Source organism: Juglans microcarpa x Juglans regia, chromosome 7D (genome assembly GCF_004785595.1).
Source record: "Juglans microcarpa x Juglans regia isolate MS1-56 chromosome 7D, Jm3101_v1.0, whole genome shotgun sequence".
NCBI lineage: Eukaryota > Viridiplantae > Streptophyta > Magnoliopsida > Fagales > Juglandaceae > Juglans > Juglans microcarpa x Juglans regia.
Window position 1 is genome coordinate 10,304,068 of NC_054606.1, and position 23,165 is coordinate 10,327,232.

General features: G+C 33.2%; 1 protein-coding gene across 1 annotated transcript; it reads left to right on the forward strand.

The window, feature by feature from the left end:
- The first annotated feature begins 14,253 nt into the window (after positions 1–14,253).
- On the forward strand, positions 14,254–17,434 carry LOC121239485 (L-ascorbate peroxidase, cytosolic). Its single transcript, XM_041136740.1, has 10 exons — positions 14,254–14,590; positions 14,783–14,912; positions 15,064–15,238; positions 15,359–15,424; positions 16,280–16,328; positions 16,457–16,542; positions 16,638–16,717; positions 16,833–16,935; positions 17,036–17,094; positions 17,204–17,434. The coding sequence occupies exons 2-10, from the start codon at positions 14,794–14,796 to the stop codon at positions 17,217–17,219; spliced, it is 753 nt and encodes a 250-aa protein (XP_040992674.1). The 5' UTR covers positions 14,254–14,590; positions 14,783–14,793; the 3' UTR covers positions 17,220–17,434.
- The last annotated feature ends 5,731 nt before the right edge of the window (positions 17,435–23,165 follow it).

Genomic DNA, 23,165 nt, shown 5'->3' on the forward strand with positions numbered 1-23,165 from the left:
GACTTATACTAAGCAGATTTGCTCTCGAGCCATCAACAAACAAGACCTCATGCATGACAAGTAATCCAGGAATTTCAATCTCACATTTCCCAATTATATCAACTTTACCACTATCTCCAAATGTCACTGTTCCACATTTATACTTTTCAACAGTTTTAAACAAAGTTATAGAACAACCGCTATCAAAGTACCACAAAGAAGTGTCCCTAGCCTTTAGAACAATGTGTGCTACATGACATGTGTCTCTTTCTCCCTTTTTGATCCACACTTTCTTGATCTTTGGATGGTTCACCTTATTAACCCTTTGGTTAGTAGTCAATTGGTCTAACTTTAAATTGATCATATCATTTTGTTTAGTTAAGATCATGACTTGACTCCACAAGTTCTGACACCCTTTTCCTGAGTAGGACTTTTTAATTCTCTTAGGATGCCTCCTAAACTCAAAACTGTTTGGTCAGATGTGACCAATCTTACCACAATTATGATACACGTGGCTTGCTTTGTTAGGTCTGTCTCATGAAGGTTGAGACATACTCAGGAACATTCATGAAGTCCTTTCCCTTTTGGGAGGATAAGCAGTCCTACTTTTAGAGGATGCAGGAGCATGCATAGAATGACTCCTTAATCAAAGCAATCTAGTCTAACATGAACAATGTTTCCACAATGATGACATATAGGGCTCGTTTTGCGAGCTCTTTGTCTCTTGGGAGATGGAATTGACTTTTGCACATGTAAGGGTTTTTTACCCTTTTTCAGATGGGTAAACATTCCTATTCTCAGTCAACGCAGGAATAAACACAGTTTTTCTTAAAATTTCATAGGAGGTTTTTAAAGTTGAAAGAACATGAGACTTTTCTTCAACATAGCCTAGACCGCTTTTGTCACCAGAGGACTTTCCTACACTTAGGAGTTTGTCAATCTTTTGTGTCCCACTCAAAAATTTTTGCAATTTAGTGTTCAAGAAAATCTGCTCACTTTCCTGAGTTTTCACTTTATCTTCAAAGACACATTCCTCCTTTGTAACTGGTCTGTTAGACTAATGGTTTCATTTAATTTGTCTTGAAGACCTTTCTTATCTCTTTTGCAAAATTCTATCTTCTCAATATGTGCTTTATTAAGTTTCCTCAATTTCACACACTCCATGTAAAACTTCTCATAGATTTCCTGCAATTCGTCTTCATACTCGGAATCATTTCTAGATACACTCCCATCATTAGACACTTGTTCACTGTAGTGACTTTTGTTACCAACAGAAGATGTGAGCGCCATGTAGTTGAGATTTTTCTTCAGATAAGAATTCACTAATGAGTCACTTGACTCAAACTCACTTTCACTTAGGGACGCAATCTTTGCTTTTTCTTTGGCCCTTTTGTAATTAGCACACTCAAAGCAAATGTGCCTAAAGCCACGACATTCATGACACTGTACATTTGATTGTACCTTGTCTTTGGTAACTCTAGTGTATTTCTTAGAGCTATTTTCCTTGTTCCCTGAATTCGAACCTCTGTTGAATCTTTCAAACTTTTTCTTCTCATGTCCTTCGTTCTTGTTATTTCTAGACACAAAATTTTCCTAGATTTTTTTACATAAAAGGCTATCTCCTTTTCACTCATGGAAAGTTCATCGGATGATTCATCTGACTCCTCTTTCACTATGTTGAGAGGTATGAACTTATTTTCTTTGACAGTGGAAGAGTATATGCATAGGTTTATAGAGAACCAACCAGCTCTTCAATTCTCATGTTGTCCAAGAATTTGCTCTTTTCAATTGCAATGACTTTGGGATGAAATCTCTCAGGTAGAGATCTAGGGACCTTCCTCACAATTCTGTTTTCAAGAATTTTGTCCCCTTGATTAAAACTTGAATTGACAATGTCATTCAGTTTGGCATAGAACACATCAAAGGTTTCATCGTCCTTCATTATAAGTTCTTCAAAGTTGGTGGTCAACATTTGAAGTTTAAAATTCTTTACAGCCTTGGTACCTTCGTAGGTAATTTCTAAAATATCCCACGCCTCTTTACCAGTTTCACACATGAAGATTCACTTAAACTCCTCAGGTGACACACCCATGAAAATCGCATTCAGGCCTTTAATATTCCAATTACAATCACTAATTTCATCCTTTGCCCAATCTTTCACCCTTTTGGGAATTTCAGCTCCATCAACGATTGTACCAGGCTATTTCAATCCTCTTGCCATAGATATCGACACTCGTTCATCTATAGATTTCAGAAAAGCTCTCATTCTAACTTTCCAATAGGCATAGTGGCTACCATCAAAATATGGTAGTGATGTGAGTAATTGAGACCTACCCATTCTAACCACTAAAGCATGATTACACTCAGGAACTAAATCCTAGCGGAATGAACCATCTTTGATACCAATTGAAAAAATAGTGGTTCTACTTGACTCAATACCTAGAGGGGGGTGAATAGGTGTAGTTCGATTTTGATGGTCTATTAAAAATATTGTTAAACAAACAATTAATCAATGGAACAAAACACACAAATAATCATCACATCAATTTGGTCACGAAGTGAAAACTCATTTGAAGAATGTCTTCAAAATCTAAAACCACTCCGGGTGTAAGTCACCACCTCAAATCCACTATAGAAATTTTAGTTTGTTACAACCATTTTAGAAGCACTCACAAAACCTTTGTAGTGGCTATACCTGACTTGCAACACCACAAATGACCCACTCGATCTCTCCACATATGGAGTACTGGAACTCCGACCTTTCTATAGCTTCTCATGAGAACCTCTCGATTTCTGCATCAACGATAGCTCCAAAAACCTTACGGCAAGTGAACACATCCACACCAATGGACTCAACTGTGTTTACTCTTGAGTGTGATATGGTGGAGATGTATTTTCCAAGAGAGAATTAACTTTAAATGTGGAATGGAGTTTCTCTCAATTGCTCTTGGAAGAGGCTCTGTTTTAGCTCATTTTCTTCACACATTAGGACATAACATAAGTTTTATTTTATACCCACCAAGGAATACGGCGCTTAAACCCTAGTCTAAGTGACAATTATGAAAATTCACTCGAGTTCCACGTCGAGCAAGGGTTGAGTGAATTCTTTGTCTAGGTTATCGCTTGAGCTCCATGTTGAGTGAGGGATGAGCAAATTCTTTGTATGAGTTCCGCTCGAGCTCCATGCCGAGCGCCTCTCGAGCGAACTCTCTGTATGACTTCCGCTGGAGCTCCATGTTGGGGAGTGCCTCTCGAGTATAGGTGAATAGGAACCGGTCGGACCAACCTACGCCAATGGATACCGACTGCCGGAGTCAAGAACCGGCCGAAATTGGTGGAGAACCGGTCAGTCGGCGACATAAAATAGATAAAACCAACGTCGGCTGGATCAGTTTTGGTTTGAACCTAGTTCAAATTGCTGAACTGGCCGATTAAATAAATAAATAAATTTTATATATACCGTAGTTAAATTAACGTCGTTCCACTTAAACTTAAGTGGAACGGCGTCGTTTTATACCTAAAGTGTACAAAAAAAAAAAAAAAAAAAAAAAAACACAAGTGAAATGACACCAGCATCATTTTATACATAACATATTAAAAACAATATGAGTGGACGCCGTTTGATTTTAAATCAAACTGCATCATTTCGATTTGAGATCGTCTTCTTCCCCTCCCCTCTTTTTCTCCGACTCTCAATTTCTTTAATTCTCTCTCTCTCTCTCTCTCTACTCTCTCAGATGAAACTCATTGCTAGGGGGATCAAGAACCGCCGGAGTCGATACGGCCAGTATTTCTCCTCCCCATCGACCGGTATGGTCGGTTTTTCCATGCAAATTCCCTCCATCGGTCAACGTCAATTTTGGTAAAAAAAATGGTACCGATAGAGTTGGTTTTCACCCCTACTCTCGAGCGAACTCTCTATATGAGTTCCACTCGAGCCATGTTGAGCTCACTTTGATCCATTTTCACTTTAACCCATTTCAACATTTGTTACAACACAATTTTACAAAAGTTTTCATAAGAATATGCCAACACACCCATTTTTACATTAACATCAATAAAATAAATTATGTAGATAATGTAATATATATGAGACGAATGTGTTTTATTTTTATAAATTAGTTAAAAACAAATTCTACCTAACTAATATTTAGCTAAAAGTGTTGGTCAAACACAACGTGAATGAATGCAAATGAATTGAGGTATTAAAAATATAATTTAGCACAATGATAATATATCGACTTATGCTTGAATTATTAGGTAAACTAATATTAAGCTTTTAATATTTTCGGCTAAACTCGACTGTAATTCCACTTATTTATAGGAAATAGTTTGTTTAACTACCTCAAATTACTTTTAAAAAGCACCCTAGTTATTAGAAGCTTTGACCACTTTACGGGTTTACAGTTGTGTTAACGTCGTGTTTCGCACTCTTTTGGACTTGTTTCCAACAGTTCAGATCTTTCGAACTGGGTCTTGATCGGTAATGTGTAGAGCCCCCGACAGTGGTCCGATGCGGCTGTACAGTATTGATACGTACATCCATGACGATGAATATTATTTAAATACAGAAAAAATAAGAAGAGATGAACACATAGATTTATGTGATTCGACACTAGGCTTGCGTCTACGGGAGTTTGGGAATGAGAGATTCTACTATAATAAACTTGTTTATAGTCTCTCATAACCTCTCATTTCTCACTATATAATACGAACTATAGATCTATTTGCTGGAGAAAATATTTTCTCTAGAGCTTTTAAGTTGAAAAAGAAGTCCCAGAAATCAAAAGAAGCCAATGAGTACCCTGTCCCAAGGTCTCTGAAATCGTAGGCACCCTGCCCTTTTTATCTGACTCTCAACTTGTCTGCCCCTCGGTAGTGGTGAGTGATGTCTGCTTTGCATGTCTGACCGTCTCTCAATTTCTCACTTTCTCATGACACCTCCATGCCTTCTGACATTCTCACCCCTTGGTTTTTCTTGTCCCCTATCCCTTGCACTCATTTTGTCTTCTAGTGATAGTCCCTTTTAATGGGTTGGGTCTTAAAAGTAAGTTTGGACTGGTATATTTTACCCCCTTATAAGTTGATTTTATATTTGAGTGTTTCTCACTTGATTTTAGAAGATGATTCTTTGAATATTATTGAAGCTATTTGTTCAATAGAAAAGAACTTCTCTGAACATGGATATGTAATTATAGAAATTTAATATCTTCTTCATCGGTTTGAAGTGTATGATGTTATTCATATTGATCATTAAGGGAATGAAGCAGCTCACTTACTTGCCAGACATGCCTTTTTGTAGAAAATAATGTATAATAGAAGCATCAGTGTCTATATTTTATTCAGTCTATTTTGTAACTGTAATTCTATATACTATGATCATTTACTTTCGTTTCCTTGCGAATGAAATCTGTTTTGTTATTTAAATAAAAAAAAAGAAAAAAAAAAGGGACCCTAGAGTCTAGACAACATGCCTCGTGTATAGCGAAATCGCGTGTCCAGCACTTTTATGGTGGCATAATTACCATCCGATGAAAAGGCAAGAGTAATATTTTGGATAATGCGCGTAGTAATCGAGTGCATGTGACGAAGGGACAAGAGACAAGACAATCGGTTGATTTGTAGTTTAAATGGCATATTTTTTTTATATTAATAAAAACGAGGGTAAGGTCGTGGATTTTAACTATAGTGAATGTTTCATCTCTTCCTACAAATATTAAATTGTAAAATGTTAAAGAACGATAAAACTGAGATAAGATCAGTCTTCAATATATTATCATCAACGGGGAAAAAAATAATAGAGGGAAAAAGATAACACTGAGATATATAGATAGTTGAGAGTAGGGCGGAAAAGAGGAGACATAACCTTTTCCTTTATAAGATTCCAAGCATATAATCATTTAGCTCATTCATGGCGGACCCATAATTCAAGTTGTATTTTAAATATCTCTCTTTATATGTATCATACGAGCAGAGATGATCCCAATACTCTCTATTGCTTAATGATTTTGGGCCAAATGGATTCAACGGTTGCTGTCTAAATATAATTAAGGTGGTCGTATATGTGCATTAAATGATCATTTGATTACTGGTTTAGGGTCTGCATCCCTGTGCTTTTCATCCCCAAAATTGTGGCCAACTTTCATTCCCATTTAATTTATAAACTACAACAGCATTTAATGTTTTCAAAACATCAATCGTCACCGTACATGAGCTTTTCAGGAGAAATGATATATATGTCTGAGTAAAATTTTACACGTTATATTATCATCTCATTTTCATTTTATCAAATAAGATATATTATATTTATTATTATTAAATAATTATTTATTACATATTTTTTTATTATATAAATGAACCATATATTATTTAATAATATGATCAAAATAAGATGAGAATATGATGTATATCATTACTTATATCTCAAATCTACAAGATTCGCACAAATTATTTATAAAAAAAATAGACTTCATAATAAAAAAGTATGAAAAATTCATTTTTTTTTTTAATGAAATTCATATTTTTACAAAAGAATTTATACAAAACTTATATATTTAACACTAGTATTTAGCATTATTCGTTTTTCAGATTCCACATATATGATATTGTTTTCAAATTCAAAAAGTTGTTTAATGCATTGATCATCTGAAATCAGCCCTGTCCATAAGTGTAGTAGTATGACTCCGTGAGAGATTATAGCAAACGATGCAATCAATTGGCCTCACAACTTTAACCTAGTATATAGGTTTTATCTTATAATCGTTGGTTTTGAGTTGTATTTCTAAATGAAAAATTCTATTATGTTGCTAGTACGTAGAGTACATCTAGTAACGTGTTTATATGATATAATTCAATTTTAAAAATAAATTTTAATCTTATAAATTAAATTTTACCATTTAAATAAAATGTTATACTCTACACATCTGTTTAAAAATAGAACAATTTCCAAGTCAACAATTTTATCAAGTTTTCATCTACGTGACTCTATATACTAACTAACATAAACGTTTCTCATAATTTTGTAAGTCCATATGATTGACTTTGATGTCATTTATAACGAGTTAATGATTACACAAATCACGTTTATGCTAATATTTTAAAATAATTAGTTAATATTATAACTGAAATTTGTATAAAGAGTATAAACTTCTCGTTCCTAAACAATATGAGATATTTTTCACTAATTTTGTATACTTTTCTCGTTCTTTGAGGTTACATGCATGTGTCCATTTGATGGTCTAAATATTCTTGCTTCCATTTAATTAGCAACCAGCATCTTATACCAAGCTCCAACCATTTACCATATTTTCTCAAAGTAACAGATTAGATGAGAACAACTAATTTCCTTTTTATCTATTATCAGTAAAATGCATGTATTCTTACTAATTAACCTCAAAATTAGTGCATAAAAACTGTAACTTTCTGTTTTTTTGTTCATGATTTTATTTCTTGTCAAGAGTACTGAGAGGTGTAGCTTGTTTGGTGGAACTTTAATTTGAGTATCCCCACCATTCATCGTCCGAGTATATATAGCTCTTTTTAAATCATACCTTGGACTGGGAAAGTTTGTGTTGTCATTTCCATTTAATGTTTCATGTTTGTCGGAAAAATCTGAAATGGCCACATAACTAGACTTGGAATTGGTCGTGTCTGTTATCATTATCTGTCTTCAACTGGAAATTGGTTTTGTCTATTTGGGTCATTTAGTTGTTTAAACCAACATTCCTTAGAAAATAAATATTTATAACGAGTTATTTACAGTAAAAATAATTATTTATATTAAAAATATACTCATTTTAATAAAAAATAATTATTTTTATAAAAAATAATGGGTAGTAAATAAATAATTTTTGTGTGGTGACTATTTCATATTCTTATTATTGTAACAATGATTTAAACAGATTTAATGGTATGATAGTCTGTGATAGAATAGGAATATTAATTGTATAATTTCTGCAAGAGTGCGAAGTTCTTGTTTGGCTAAGTCTGTTTTATTTTTTTTATTTTTCTTAAAACATTCAACATTAATCTAAACATCTTTTAATCGTAAAAAAAAATCGATTTCGATTTTTCATTTGATTATTTGCCTAAGTTTAAGTGAAAAGTAAAAAACACAACGACTAAAATAATTTTTACCAAAAAAAAAAAAAAACAAACGAAAGGAAAAAATATCCTAAAAAATTACATTTAATTTTTTTAATTCTACCTAATATTCACCCACTTTCATAAATTTTAATACAAAACATTTTTCAAAAATACAATAACCAATACATCTCAAAAAAATTATAAAACGTTCTTAAATTTTCTCTTAACGAGACAAACCATAATAAGTTCTCTCTCGAGCAAATTTTATCCAAACAATATCATCTACTTGCAGTCGTAATATAAAAAATTATTCTGATTATCAATTATTATTCATCACTCAACTCCACATCTTATAAAAAGTATCTTCAGACCTTATAAAAAAAACTCTCATACTCTATAAAAAAATTATAGATGTGAGATGTAAAAGTGAATAGTAATTAATGCATAATAAATCTCAATATAAAATACTTCTAAAAGAAAATTATATCTAAATAAATTTTAATTTTTTCTACCGGTTATATTTGTTTTTGTAGATAAGATGAGATGAATTAAAATTAAAGTTAAAAGTTGAATAAAATATTATTAAAATATATTTTTTTAATATTATTTTTGTTTTAAAATTTAAAAAAATTGAATAATTTATTTTATTTTGTATAAAAATTCAAAAAAATTATAAAAATTAAATAAAATAAGATAAAATAAATTGAGAAGAATTATGAAAAGAAATTAGGCGTAAATCGATTTGCTTTTAAAATTTTATTAAACCATCTAAACAAAGAAGAAATGAAGTAATTTTATTTTTTTTATTTTTATTTTATTTTTTTATTTTTCTCCTTGGCCGCCTCGGGGGTCCACAAACCTTTTTCTTTAGAGGAATACAAAGACTTTTTCAAGTCTCGCTAGGTTTCGAAACGCCAATGTCAGGTGGATCCCACGCTGAAGTAAAGTTTTGTACTGGCTCGGAGATGACAACAATAAAGCGATCCAACCTTTCCAAACTTTGGTTTTCGCATATTCTTTTTCGTTAAGGAGCATTCACATTGATCTATATATCTATATATATGTAAAATTATATTTACATAATATGAATTTAAATTTTTTTATATTAATTTATATATTTATAAATATTTAGTTAGTTATAAATAATATTTATATAAATTTAGAGATTTACTATTCACTCTATAAATTATATTTTATTCATTATTTCTCTCTCCTCACACTCTCTCAACAACACAATCCTCCAACGGAATTATTTTTTATTTTCTCCCCCACACAATTTCTGGCTCTCCATTCCTCTCTCAACTCAAACAACCCTAACAGAAGATCAAATTCGTGCACCTTTCTCTCACGACGACTGTCGACGGAACTTGTGATGACTTTGGATTCATCACGATTGGGTTTTCTGTTGGCTCTTGACATTTCAGGTATGAAATCGCTAGGTTGAAAAGCAAGTATTTCTCCCTCTGTTTCTTCACAGCTTCGATGTGCTGCCATCCCTTCACGATTTCGATGATGCTGCTATTTTTTCATTTGTTGTTCTTAGTTTTAGATTAGGGTTTCGATGATGCTTGTTTTAGATTAGGGTTTCTTCATTTTAGACCTCATGCACAAGATTTTTTGTTCTTGCTTTTAGATTCTGTTCTTGCTTTTAGATTATAGCTTTTACATGTAAATTTTAACCATTGAACTCATGCTTTGACCCACTTATTGTCCCACTGATTTGTCCCATTGATTGTTAAATATTGGGTTATATTCATGATTTGTCCCATTGATTCATTTCATATAGGTTATATTCATGATTTGTGAAATATGTGCACCCTGTTTTGCTGGTTCTCTTTGGTTTGTTATTGAAGCCCCACAACATGTGCACCCTGTTTTGCTAGTGTACCTTATTTTGTTTAATATGTGTTGTTTTAGTAATATTTTGTTAAAAGATGAATGCTTTAATTGATGAGGAACCATTCTTCATCACATTGTTAGAAAGTGGTAAGAGTTGTATTAACAACTCTACTATGGATGCTGCTTTCGTTGATGTCCAAGCGATATAACCACAACGGGAAAAAAGGGCACCTAAACAAAAATTCCAGCGGAGTATGTCATTTACTGTTGAGGAAGATACTCTCTTCATTTCAGCTTGGATTAATGTTAGTATAGATTCCATACGAGAGACTGACTAAACCTCCACACAATTGCGGTGTAGAATTTATGATTACAACTCCACTTATAAAAAGCCTAACGGTCAAGAACGTTCCATGAATTCTTTGACTAATCGATGGTCAACCATTCAAAAATATGTCAATAAATTTTGTGGTTCCATGGCCCAAGTTGAAAGAATGCATCCAAGCGATGCAACCGAGCTAGACAAGGTATAATCGTTTAAAAAAAATTGTTACACTTAAAATTTGTTATTGTTCTAATTATTAATGATTTGTCACACTGATTATTAAACAAAATTGTAGATTGATAAGGCGAAAATTTTGTATCGAAAGACCCAAAAAACCAACTTCACCATGGATCATTGTTGAAACCTTTTGAGACACAAACCGAAATAGCAAACATACATAGAGAGCATAAGAAAAAGAGACAATGTCTCACGTTCAAGTAGTATTCCAAACTCAATACGATTAGGGGAAGAGATGGAAAATGTGCCCGTGGAGTGTGAGGGACCTCCGGGCAAAAAAGTTGAAAAAGAAAGAGAAAAAAAAAGAGAAGTCAGAGAACAAGAAGATAATGGATTTAGTGACGCCTTAAGGGAAATGACACATGATAGGAAGATTCATATGTTGGAGAGAAAAGAACCAGTAATGAGGTTAGATAATCACAATGCTGAGTTACTGGCTACTAAGAAGAGAAAGGTTGAAATCGAAATTAAGGCTCAAGAAGAAAGATCTATAATACTAGCTTAAAAGAAGAGGAAAAATGATATGGAAATTATACAATTGGATATTGGTTCCATGAATTCTATGCAGCAAGAGTATTTTCATAATCTTCAAATGGAAATAATTGAGGAACAAAGATATAACGCAATATCTCGAACATAGTTGTATGCTTTGTTTTGTGCAGTTTTTTATTTTTTATTTTATTTTATTTTTTTTGCTGTGGTGACATGTTTTGGGTATTGTTGTACTGCTGGTTGCTATGAAATGGAAATAATTTTTTGTACCTCTATATGGAACTGTATTTTGTTGGCGGTTGGTTATGGGTGGGTACCAATCGATTAGGTGAATTTTGTTGTTGGTGGGGTTTGATTTTTATTGTTGCTTGCTGTTGGGGGAGCTGCTGGAGGAGCTGTTGGTGGTTGCTAGTTTTTCTTGGTTCTTGCTGGTGGTAGAGTCGCTGGAGGACTCAATGCCAATGCTAGTTTTTGTTGTTGCTTGCTGGTAGTGGACTCGTTGGAGGACTTGTTGGTGGTTGCTGGATGTGGTTGCTGCTGCTAAAATTTTGTGTTGCTCAAAATTTTTCATTCCATACTTTTGCTGGAAAGTTTTTGTGTAATGATCTTGGAGAAATTTGTATCAAAATCAACTTTTTGAAACTTGTATCAAGTTGATTTTGATACATGAACTTTGTATTAAGTTGACATTACAAAGTAATTTTTAGCACAGAAATTGTATTAATACATATTAATATGTTAATACATGTTAATATGTGCACTGGATGCTATGAAATTGACGTTACAAACATTTAATGTGTAGTTGATGTATTTTATAACTTAATATGTGTATTGGATGCTATAAAATTGTATTTAGGCAAAAAATTAATAATAAAAAAATAATAATATTTTATTATTATTTTATTTCAAATATGCATAAACTAGTGTGAGAGTTTTGCTTAAATGATAAAATGGATATGTAAAAGAGATGATTTTACATATGCATATACATAAATCAATGTGAATGCTCAAAGATACTTATTTGCTTTGTTTATTAATAAATTATATTTCTCGTGCTACTTTTAGACTATTCTTTTAGAATATACATGCTTTTAGACTTTTTAAAATGAATTATGCGTAGACTTTGAAGCAGAAACTTGATTTATTATGCGTCTTATAATATTCAGTCTAGTATTCAATAAATTAGAAAATAATATACGTACAACTATTTTTATAATTTTTTATATAGCTACATTTTAAATGAAGAAAATTTTTATAAAATAATTTATAAAAATAATATCATTTTATAAAAATATCTCTAATTTAAAACATAGTAGTACAAAAGGGTTATAAAAAAATTTGTGAGTTTATCCTTATTAAAATAAATTTAGAATAATGATTTATATAAACTTCAAATGTATAAGTTTAGCACAGATTTTTTAGAAAAAAATGAGAATTACTATAGACACAAAGAGATTACACAAAATCAATTCTACAAATTGATGTAGTTTTATGTGATTTATTAGATCTATTTTATAATAAAAGTAAATTTTCAATTTGACAAATCACATTAGATACGTCAGTTTATGAGATTACTTTTGTCTAATCTATTTGTAGTTAAAGTATTTCTCTAAAAAAAATAGACCCAACTATAAAAAGGGCATTTTCACACTTTTTCACGATGGATCTAAATTTTTACAAGACAATTTTTCACGATGGATCTAATTTTCACAGATGTATATTTGTGTCTTGCCTCTAACATTATTCATAAATTTAATATAAAAAAAAATCAATTTTCTCTTCATAGTTTTTTATACAAAGTTCTAGTAAAATTTGAAGACAAAAAACATAATATAGGAATCTTATAATATTTTAAATTATATAATAATTTTTTTAGGACAATATGAATAATCATGTTGAATTTATTATGCTTTATCATTTTAATTTATGTGATGTATTTTAAATAATTTCTTATATTAATTTTAAATATTTTTATATTGAAAAATTTTATTTGTCATCTTACACTATACATTAATATATGATTTATTATTTTTATTTTTTATTTAAATATATATTTTTATATATCAATATGTATGTTTAAATAAAAGAATAAAGATAATAAATCAAATATTAATATATAGTATAAGAAATGATAAGCAGAATTTTTTATTTATAATAATCAAAATGTAATTGAGAATTAAAAAAATATATAAAAAGGACAGTAATATTTTTGTTTTTTAAGAGAGAATTTGATTGAAGTTAACGAATCAACGTATGGAGCGGCAGATATCGGGAGCGAAGTGCGTCGCTAACTGTGTCAATGTGGGAGCTGAAAAAAAAAAAAAAAAAAAAAAAAAAAGTAACAGCTTCGTCAATAGTCACCACGCACGTGGGGCCTCTTTATTGGACTATCTGTCTTATCCAATGATAATACAACTTGGCCTGTGATTATGGAACGAGCGAGGTCTCTCGTGGACCAATACAATTAGAAGCGGTGACAAACATGCTATGCTATGCATGTGATTCAATCAAAGCTCGAAGCGAATCTTCTGACGCCGAACGCGTTCACACCTTGGCGAGCGACATATTTTTCGAGCTCTGTAAAAAGTTCCTACTTGGCTGGAGATGTAATGACTAAAGTAACCTTACGTTTGGTATGATCTATGCAGCCCTCCCCAAAAGAAAATATTCTTAGAGATTTAATTTAATTTTAAAAAATTATGAATGTGATTGTTGTAAATACTCAAGGCAACATTAAAGATTTTTATTATTTTTCTATCTTTCTTCTTAGAGAAAATTATAAAAATTTCAAATAAAATAAGAATAATACTAGATATAATTTTAAGACATGTAAGTTACGCACATCAATTTTTTTAAAAAATAGAATCTATTATTAAACAAATAATTTTTTATATGAATTCTAAATTTATTTATTTTTTTAAAAATAGTGTATGAAATTTATACACTATAAAACTTCAAATATAATTTTTCATAAATTAATATGAAAAAAATTTTAAAGGTTAATAATTCGTGAACAACCCCCTATAAAAATTAGATGTGTTATTCTCATTCTTTCCCTGAATTTCCTATTGTTCACTAGCGTAATCGCTTAAACCAAACAGTTATGCGGATTTTGGTTGAATTAAATAATTGGAATCCCATAATTTTTTATCCAGAAGCAAAAGGTTATTTTGGGCATTTTGTAGGAACCGTACGGCACTCCTTGAAAATCGAAATGCAAATCCGAGAATATGTTGTGTGGAATCGTTATCGTCACCCACGCACCATCTTGACCTTCATTCCTGCTTACTTTTTACTCCCCATCATTTTCTTTAAAATCTTCCACCTACCCTCACGAAGTAGAAGCAGTGAAAGCAGGACCGGTCGCCCTAAAAATAAATAATAAAAAAAAAACTCAGCTGTCCACACGACATCCGAACCATCCATGTCCACACGCTCTGACTAATCCAACGACCCAAAATTGAATTACTAGAACTTTCTCTTCCTCCTCAAAGCTCACCCACATTATCTTCACCCCTTTATAAGCTCTCTGTCCATCCCAGCCTGTGCTCTCCTCGTGCCACTCTCTCCAACTAGGGTTTCTCTCCCTATCTCACTTTTTTGAATTTTTCCGTTAGCTTCTCTGCTTCCAAGGTTCGTTTCTTTCTCTGTGTTTTTTTTTTTCTTTTTTTTTTTGGGGATCTCGGAGACTCCGATCGATTCAGTCTTGCTTGCATATTTGGATCGTAGATTCAAACGCCGATCATGTTTTTTTTTTCTTCCTTTTTTAAATCATTTTGGTCTCGTTGTGATGAGAACTGGATCGTTTTTTTTTTTTCGGTGTAGTAGTCGTGAAAATGGTGAAGAAGTACCCGACCGTCAGTGCTGAATACCAGAAAGCCGTCGAGAAGGCCAAGAGAAAACTAAGGGGCCTCATCGCGGAGAAGAGCTGCGCTCCCCTCATGCTCCGTCTCGCGTACGATCTGTCTCTCCAACTATTGACTATGACTCTTGATTTTTATCGCTCATAACTCAAACAGGAGCTCTATAATTCTTGAGATCACATTCTTTATTTCTCTCTCCATAAACTGTGTACCTCTGTATGTAAAATGATCCTTTTTGTGCAGATGGCACTCTGCTGGGACCTTTGACGTTAAGACAAAAACGGGAGGTCCCTTCGGTACCATGAAGCTAGGGGCCGAGCTCAAACACTCCGCCAACAATGGCCTCGACATCGCCGTCAGGCTCTTGGAGCCCCTTAAGGAACAATTCCCCATCCTCTCTTACGCTGATTTCTACCAGGTACAAGTTCTATTTTATATTAATGATTAATTTTTTTTCTCACTGTTTCGCTGTAACCTAATTTTGGTTGTTTGTTTTACTCAAATAATTTTTTAATTTCTGTTATCTTGTTCAATGCAGTTGGCCGGCGTTGTTGCTGTTGAAATCACCGGTGGGCCCGAGATCCCCTTCCACCCTGGACGGGAGGTCGGTCTAGTTTCATATTTTGGGGTTTATTCGAGTTTTCATTTACATATTTGTGTCTTATATAAATCTGATTCGTCTGCCTGAGATGCTAGTTACCATGCCATAGTTTCATGGTTCATTCCTTTTGACTTGATTGATTTCTTGTGCTGAAAAATTATGTGCACCAAACCTATTTAGTCGGGACTATTATAGTCTTGTCAAGAGTGTCGTATTGAGTTTTATTATTTTCTAGACCGCGTTGAATATGTTTAACCATGTTTGTTTGATACGAGATTTGTGATTAGCTCTGCTTTTCTACGAAAGATATTTTTTCAATTTGATATGGTCGACTTTGCGGTGTGTAGTGTGAACTATTGAGCTTTTAGGCAGTTTTGTAGACCTTTGTATTTTTAGCCAATGTCCCTTCACTCTCAGCAAAGCATCTTGTCAGTAGCCTATGTAAGTACTAGTACTCTGTTTATTGTCGTTCCTTGGAATGTTTTCACTGTTGAGCTTTTGTTTGTCTACATCAATAACCAACTGCTAATCTAGTCATGCTCATTATCATTTGAATTTTTATTGGTCTAGAATGAGGAAATAGTTTGTAGTAGCTACCCATCGCATATATTGTTAATTTTCCCTTGACGCCAACTTTTTGTATTTCTTATTAGACAAATGAAACATTAACTATTGTACTGTATCTAAGACTGTATAAAACCATCAATTTAGATGTGTTGTTCTGGAGGTTTTTTTTATTCTTATATACTATTTGTCGATGTAGATTTTGATTTAGTCCATGTTTACTATATCAAGTCTTTACTGTAAAATTATGTAGTCCTCATTGGAAACTGATAGTTGCTCTCCTCTTATTTTCAGGACAAGCCCAACCCGCCACCTGAAGGACGTCTTCCAAATGCTACTTTGGGTTAGTATTCTGTTTGATGATCTGATTGAGATTTTATCGGGTAACATATTGGAGAAACACACATACACGGCTCAGCGATATGGTTTTGGGGCAAAGGATAGTTCTTGACTCTTCTTCAATTGATGCAGGTTCTGACCACTTGAGGGTGGTATTTGGCCAACAAATGGGCCTCTGTGATCAGGATATTGTTGCACTTTCTGGCGGACACACTTTGGTTAGGATGATCCCTGAGGATTCCTTAGTTATCCTTTGGAACTATTATGTTAAGATTTTCAATTGTTGCCTGGTTTGGATTTGTTCTTTTTGTAGGGAAGGGCCCACAAGGAGCGATCTGGCTTTGAGGGACCCTGGACTACCAATCCTCTCATCTTTGATAACACCTACTTCACGTGAGTTACACTGCCAGACTTTCCCGTTGTCTAATGTATTACATTGTCTTGTTCACAATGATGTGTTTGAAAAAGCCAAGGACCCATCTTAGAAATTGCTCTTGAATTTTATTAGGGAGCTACTGACTGGTGAGAAGGAAGGTCTCCTGCAGTTGCCATCTGACAAGGCACTTCTCAGTGATCCTGTCTTCCGCCCTCTTGTTGATAAATATGCTGCGGTATGTACTTCTACATATATTTTATTAGGTTGCCAATTAGATATATGCCTTGGTGCATTCGTTGGCAATTTGCTAACTCGTGTTGGACTTACACTGTCAGGATGAAGATGCATTCTTTGCCGATTATACACAGGCCCACTTGAATCTCTCCGAGCTCGGGTTAGTGTCTCAAGGTTTTTAGATATTGTGGGACATTGGGTGTTTCCTTCGTAGTTTTTCTGCAACTGTGAAGTTGTTGTATGACTGAAATCTTGGCCCTGGTTTGCAGATTTGCTGAGGTCTAAGCAATTGGGAAGAATGGGACTTGGTTTCGGGATGGTGGCAGTACCTTCTTGCTTATCCTATTTGTTTTTGATTTCAAGAAAGACTTGGTTTCGGGAAAGATGTTGATTCATGAAAGTGGTGTTAGTTTATTGCTTTGTTTTGTTGGACATGATCAACGGTAGGTAGAAAACATGCTGTGGTACTGATCCTTCAATGAAATAATATTTGAGTATTAGTTGTGTGTACGATTTTACTCGCTCTCTCTCTCTCTCTTAACTCCCACACACTGCATGAATTATATTCATTTCATATTCTCTGTTTCTTTTATCTTTGATAAAATGTAGTAGAGTTTACATGCAGCATACATGTCTTGCATGTAGAATTCTTACTAGTGTAAGGAATCATGCATAAAAGTAATGTTAAATATAGATTTAAAATGTCCAAATCTCGTAAACGATAAGAACTTACTATAAATAAAAAAAAAAAAATAGATTTTTTTCATATAGATTTTAAAATAAGTCTGACACGCTCTAAAATTGTAGATATTATTTTCACTATAGATATTATTTCCCTGTTCAAGAATGATAAACCACTCTACGACAAGTTCGCCCTTTCGCAATAAAAAAAGGAATAGGATGAATCTCAAGAGCAGGCCCACAAAACTCTCCTACCTAAATGGGTAGGTCAATCCAAAACAATGAGCCGCCCCTAAGGGCCCGGTCCCCCCTAGTTAGAGCGGGGATAAAAATTGCAATAGTGCAGATAAGCCAACAAAGCCAGCATAAATTATTAGATTAGGGTTATACCTACGGTAACTCCATCCTATTAGAATTCCTCTTTCCAAACTCGTCCCAAAAAATGGACATTGTCTTGTCCATAAACTCCACAATATTGTTTCAGTCACGCCTCCAATTCGGGAAATTAGATTCTGTTTATTAAGAAAGAGTGTTTGGCAAGAAAGAAAAAAAGGCAATTGTCCCAACTCTAAGACCAAAGAAAAACATAATCATAATTATTTCATTTGAAATGTGCACATAAAATACATCTTCTGTTGTTTACTGATAAGTTAATTGTATTTAAATGACTGGAGAATAATACATAATAGAAAACTTTTTTTTCCCCCTTCCTCATGGTCTCTACCTAACGTTCGAGTGAGAGATTCTAATCTGATTTGATAAATGAGTTCAGCCTGCCTAAGAAGTGCAAAACTGCAAGTACCTAAGAGTCCCACTATTTCGAAGGGACCACACATAAAAATTACGTGCCCTTATGTTTAGCTCGTGTTGAAATAACGAGTAAGGCCCGACAAATAAATAGGAAAGGGTAAAGTGCTGGATCAAAACACTTTCCGAGCTCAGGCTACATACTCTACTCTATTTAGGCATCTTTAGAGGGATGAGCGGCAAATTTTGGGGAGGACCGACGAGGATGTCGAGGGACCTATGGAATACATAACAAATCAAATATTTAGAATTTATTATATTGGAATCATAATAGGATATGCATTGCTCCATTTGTTATAAGATCAATTGGATATGTCCAAAATAATAACAATAACTTTCTTATAAATGAAAAACTAAAATAAGTGCAGCATATATAAATAGATCAATATGAAATGCATTACCATTAAAAATAAAATAGTAGATATGATAAATTAAAGACCAATAATGAATTAATGCTTAACTTGGAATTTAAAAACAATAATTGCATTTTGTGAAAAGGAAATTCTATATACTAAGCACCCTCATCTAGGGCTGTGCAGAAAACTGTAGAACCCGCACCACCCGATAGATCTGACCCGACCCGTCCGAAAAACATGGTTTGAAATTGTTTGCGGGTCGAACCCGCTAAATGTCAAAACGATCCGACTATTTATTTTCTTTCACATGGTTCTTCTTCGTCTTATTATTCTTCTTTTTTGTACAGCCCCAAAACCAACCCCCATCAACAAGAGTAAAGTCCCAACACCGTAAGCAATCAAGACAACCAAAGGAAGAATTCAATTTCTTTTCCTTTTCCAGATTTTCCCAACAATCAAACAGATGTCAAAAAATTAAAATACCTCGCAATCACAACTCAACTCGCCGAGATAATTCTCAAACGAAACTTTCATTTCCTTCGCATTAGAATCCACAACGCCAGCTGAAGAAAACATCTTTTCATTTTCTTCACTGCCTCATCCAACCTAACCTCCACCATAGCCTGCATGCAAAATTTATGGAGCTACAGAAGTGCAAATCCCAAGGCTACTTTCAATGTTGTGTTGCCAATATGCTCTAGTAAGGTTGATCCATAGGCCATTTAGGCCATGTACGCGGTTGAATTTAAAAGCAATTTTTCTTTCTAAAAATCAATTTTACGAAATTGACAGGTTTTGTCAAACTTTGAGAAGAAACGGGTTGACTCGACTCTTGTCAAGTCAGGTCGGCTTGCAATGTCATGAAAAGCGGACCAGGTTGGGTCGAGCCCAAACACAGCCCGGGTTGCAGCCCTACCCTCATCCCATTATGATGAGATGGCATTATCCATCAACTTGTAAATTTTTTTTTTCTTAAAAAAGGATAATCTATGGGTGATGAGATTGCCACATTTTATATAATGAGATGAAAGTATGATGATAGTATGAATTTAAATCATTAAATAATCAAACTTTTAGTCCAACGACTATTATTTTATTTTTATGAATTATTGTACCAAATAAGATGAAACTTATTGCTATTTTTTCACAAATAATATTATATTTTAATAATAATAGTATTTCCAAATTTAAATACCAAAAATATTTTTAAAAATTATTATGCATAGAACGCTCACAATGGGAAAAGCCTTCGTTTGAAAGTCAAATTCCTCTCAACTCATTTCAATTCCTCTCAATTCATCATTACAATTTTTTCAAATTCTAATATAAAATATAATAAATAATTTAACTTTTTTAAATTTTAAAATAATAATAATATTAAAAAATAATATTCTAATAATATTTTATCATCTTAATTTAATTCAATTTAACTCACTTCAACATACAAACAAAACCTACGAGAAGCATGAGAGAGTAAAGAGGAAGATGTGATTTTAAAAGAAAAGTGAAAAACAATGTAAAGGCGTCATAAAGAAGCATGAGGTCGCCCAAAACAAAAAAAAAAAAAAAAAAAAAAAAAAATAGCCTGAGGTCCACAAACAGAGACAAACAATAGGGCCTCAAAAGGCAGATTTCTGTGCACAGTTAGGGATATATTAGTATGGTTCGGATTCGAAAATGAGTTGAGATGAATTGAGATGAATTGTAAATAGTAATGAGATGAGTTGTGAATAATAATAAAATTTGTGAGTTAAAGTTGATAAATAATAATAAATAGTAGTGAGATGAGTTGAGATGAATTGAGATGAGTTGAGATGACTTGCGAATACAAACCAGGCCGACAAAACAAAAAAATAGGCAATGCTACAGCTCTCGCTCGGCTCTGGAGTTCTCGCTTGTGTTTTTAAGTTATTTTTTATATAAATTTTTTTAATATTTTTAAATATTTTTAAAAAATAAAATAAATTTAAAACATCATTAAAAACACTTCTTTAATTAGAAAGTAAAAAAAAAAATTATTAAAAAATACTTCTTTAGTTACGAAGTAAAATAAAAAATATTTTAACTTCGCGATTAAGAAACTATTTTTAAATAATATTTTGATTTTTTTTTATTTTTTTAAAAATATTTAAAATTGTTAAAAAATCTATATAAAAAAAAACTAAAAAACACATAATAAAACACATGTTAGAGCCCAACGGGAGCTCTAACATTATTCTTTTATAAATGATTTATATGTTACTTGTCTATTTAAAATTTATACATAATATTATTCTTATTAATATATTACTTGACGTGATACTCATTCTAGATATAAAGAAAACTAAACTATTTATTTATTTATTTTTATAATAGCTGATATGAAAGGCTTCTACATCAGTCGTATATTCATTGTGTTAATAAGCAAGTTTATAAATACAAATTTTAATGGACAAAGATAAGGAAGAGACTGCTGGTGAGTTTGAAAACCATTGAACCCTATGGGAAAACTCTACCCTACAAGATGAACTTGACCTGTTCTTGTTTGAATCGAATTTGAATTTGCATAATTATCTATAGAGCAAGACTACTCTTATCAGTTCGAATCATATGCCCGTTGATGTGACGTTTCTAATTAATGAGTATTCACTTAAACGGTTGACATAAAAAATTATAATAAATACGTCACATAAACAAGTATAATTAGAGATGATAAAATTTGAAATAAAAAAATAATATTTTTCCTAATATGGTATCAAATTTTGAATTTGTCCTCTCCTACATATCACCAACTTGTTTCATTTTAAGTTGCATTTGGAATCAACAGAACACAAAAGAATCCTTGAACTGGCATCCTCCTTCAAAAAAACATCAATAGATTCGATATTAATGTAGCATTCGGAGGATCAATACCTTACTGCGAGGCAATCTGCATAAGCCCATAAAAAAAATAGAAAGGTTACACTAGAAGATCACTTCAAAGTTCTAGAAATTCTTTATTGTCACCACCTCTCAAAAATTTAGTAACATGGGTACGATTGGAGCAAAAAAGGACAAAAATAAAGAACCTAAGACATGCAGAAAAACTGAAACAGAGAGAGAGAGAGAGAGAGAGAGAGAGAGAGAGAGGACCTTGAAACAAAGTGGTGGAACGGAGGTCCTTGTTGTTGTGTGTCAGTGGAACAAAACGAAAGACATCCACATCAAAAACCACATTGCTCCAAAAAAGAAAATGAAAAAAATGTTAGTTAAGATTATGAGTTCTCTTCTTCTTTTGCCATTATCACACCAACAAAATATGGAACTCAAAAGTCAAATCTAATTTCTCAACTCAAACGAGCTCCAAAATCTCAAACTCTAACAGTATCTAACACAGAAACGACCGACATTACAACAAATCTAGACCTTATGGAAGCCAATCAACTACAAGTAAACTGATAAAAAAAAAAAATTTCCTGCTGCAGTAAAGAATCTATTGTAAAGCAAAAGAAAGACAAACATGCACGAGAGAGAGAGAGAGAGAGAGAGAGAGAGAGAGAGAGAGAGAGAGAGAGAGAGAGAGAGAGAGAGAGAGAGAGAGAGAGAGAGAGAGAGAGAGAGAGAGAGAGAGAGAGAGAGAGAGAGAGAGAGAGAGAGAGAGAGAGAGAGAGAGGCATTGTGGTTGGGTCTTACGGCTTCGATGGTTTGGGGGGTTGCGTCTGGCGGCGCTTCTGCTGCAGGTGGCTAAGTTGGTGGCTAGAGGAGACGCACGACGTTACTAGCAGTTACCAAGAGTGAAAAGGAGAGAAATCGAGGAATGAGAGAGCTATGGGATGAGGGGGGTTGCATCTGGTGGCTGGAGGCGACACACGGCGTCACTAGGGGTGCCATGCTCTGTGGCTACTGATGGCAACAATGGCTGTGAGGTGGAGAGAGAGAGTGAGAGAGAGAAGAGAGGACATTAGGTTGAGAGAGAACTCAGAGGAGAGAGGGAATCGGGAATGAGAGAGAGAGAGGGATTTAAATGTCTTTATTCTTTTGTGTTCCTTTTACTTTATCTTCGTAAACACGACATGACATGGAACAAACACGGAAGGATAATAAAATTACTGTTCATTCATGTTCACAGAATAGTCTCTTATATATCAATTCTTCTACGTACAGTCGGTTGGCGCAAGTGGTGAGGAGTCGCCGATGCAGTCAGCCGAAGAAGGAAAAAAAAAACAAAAACCAAAAAACAAAAAGACAAAATGAGTGAAATAAAAAATAAATGGATCAAAACAGAGCTTTTGGGTTTCGTCTAGCTTTCAGGTGGGTTTCTTCTTCGTGTTTGATCGTCTGGATCTTGCATTGTTTCTTCGTCTTTGTCGTGCTCGTTTGAGATGGTTCCATCCCTTTACAAAAGGTTTCTTGTTTCTTAGGAAAACAA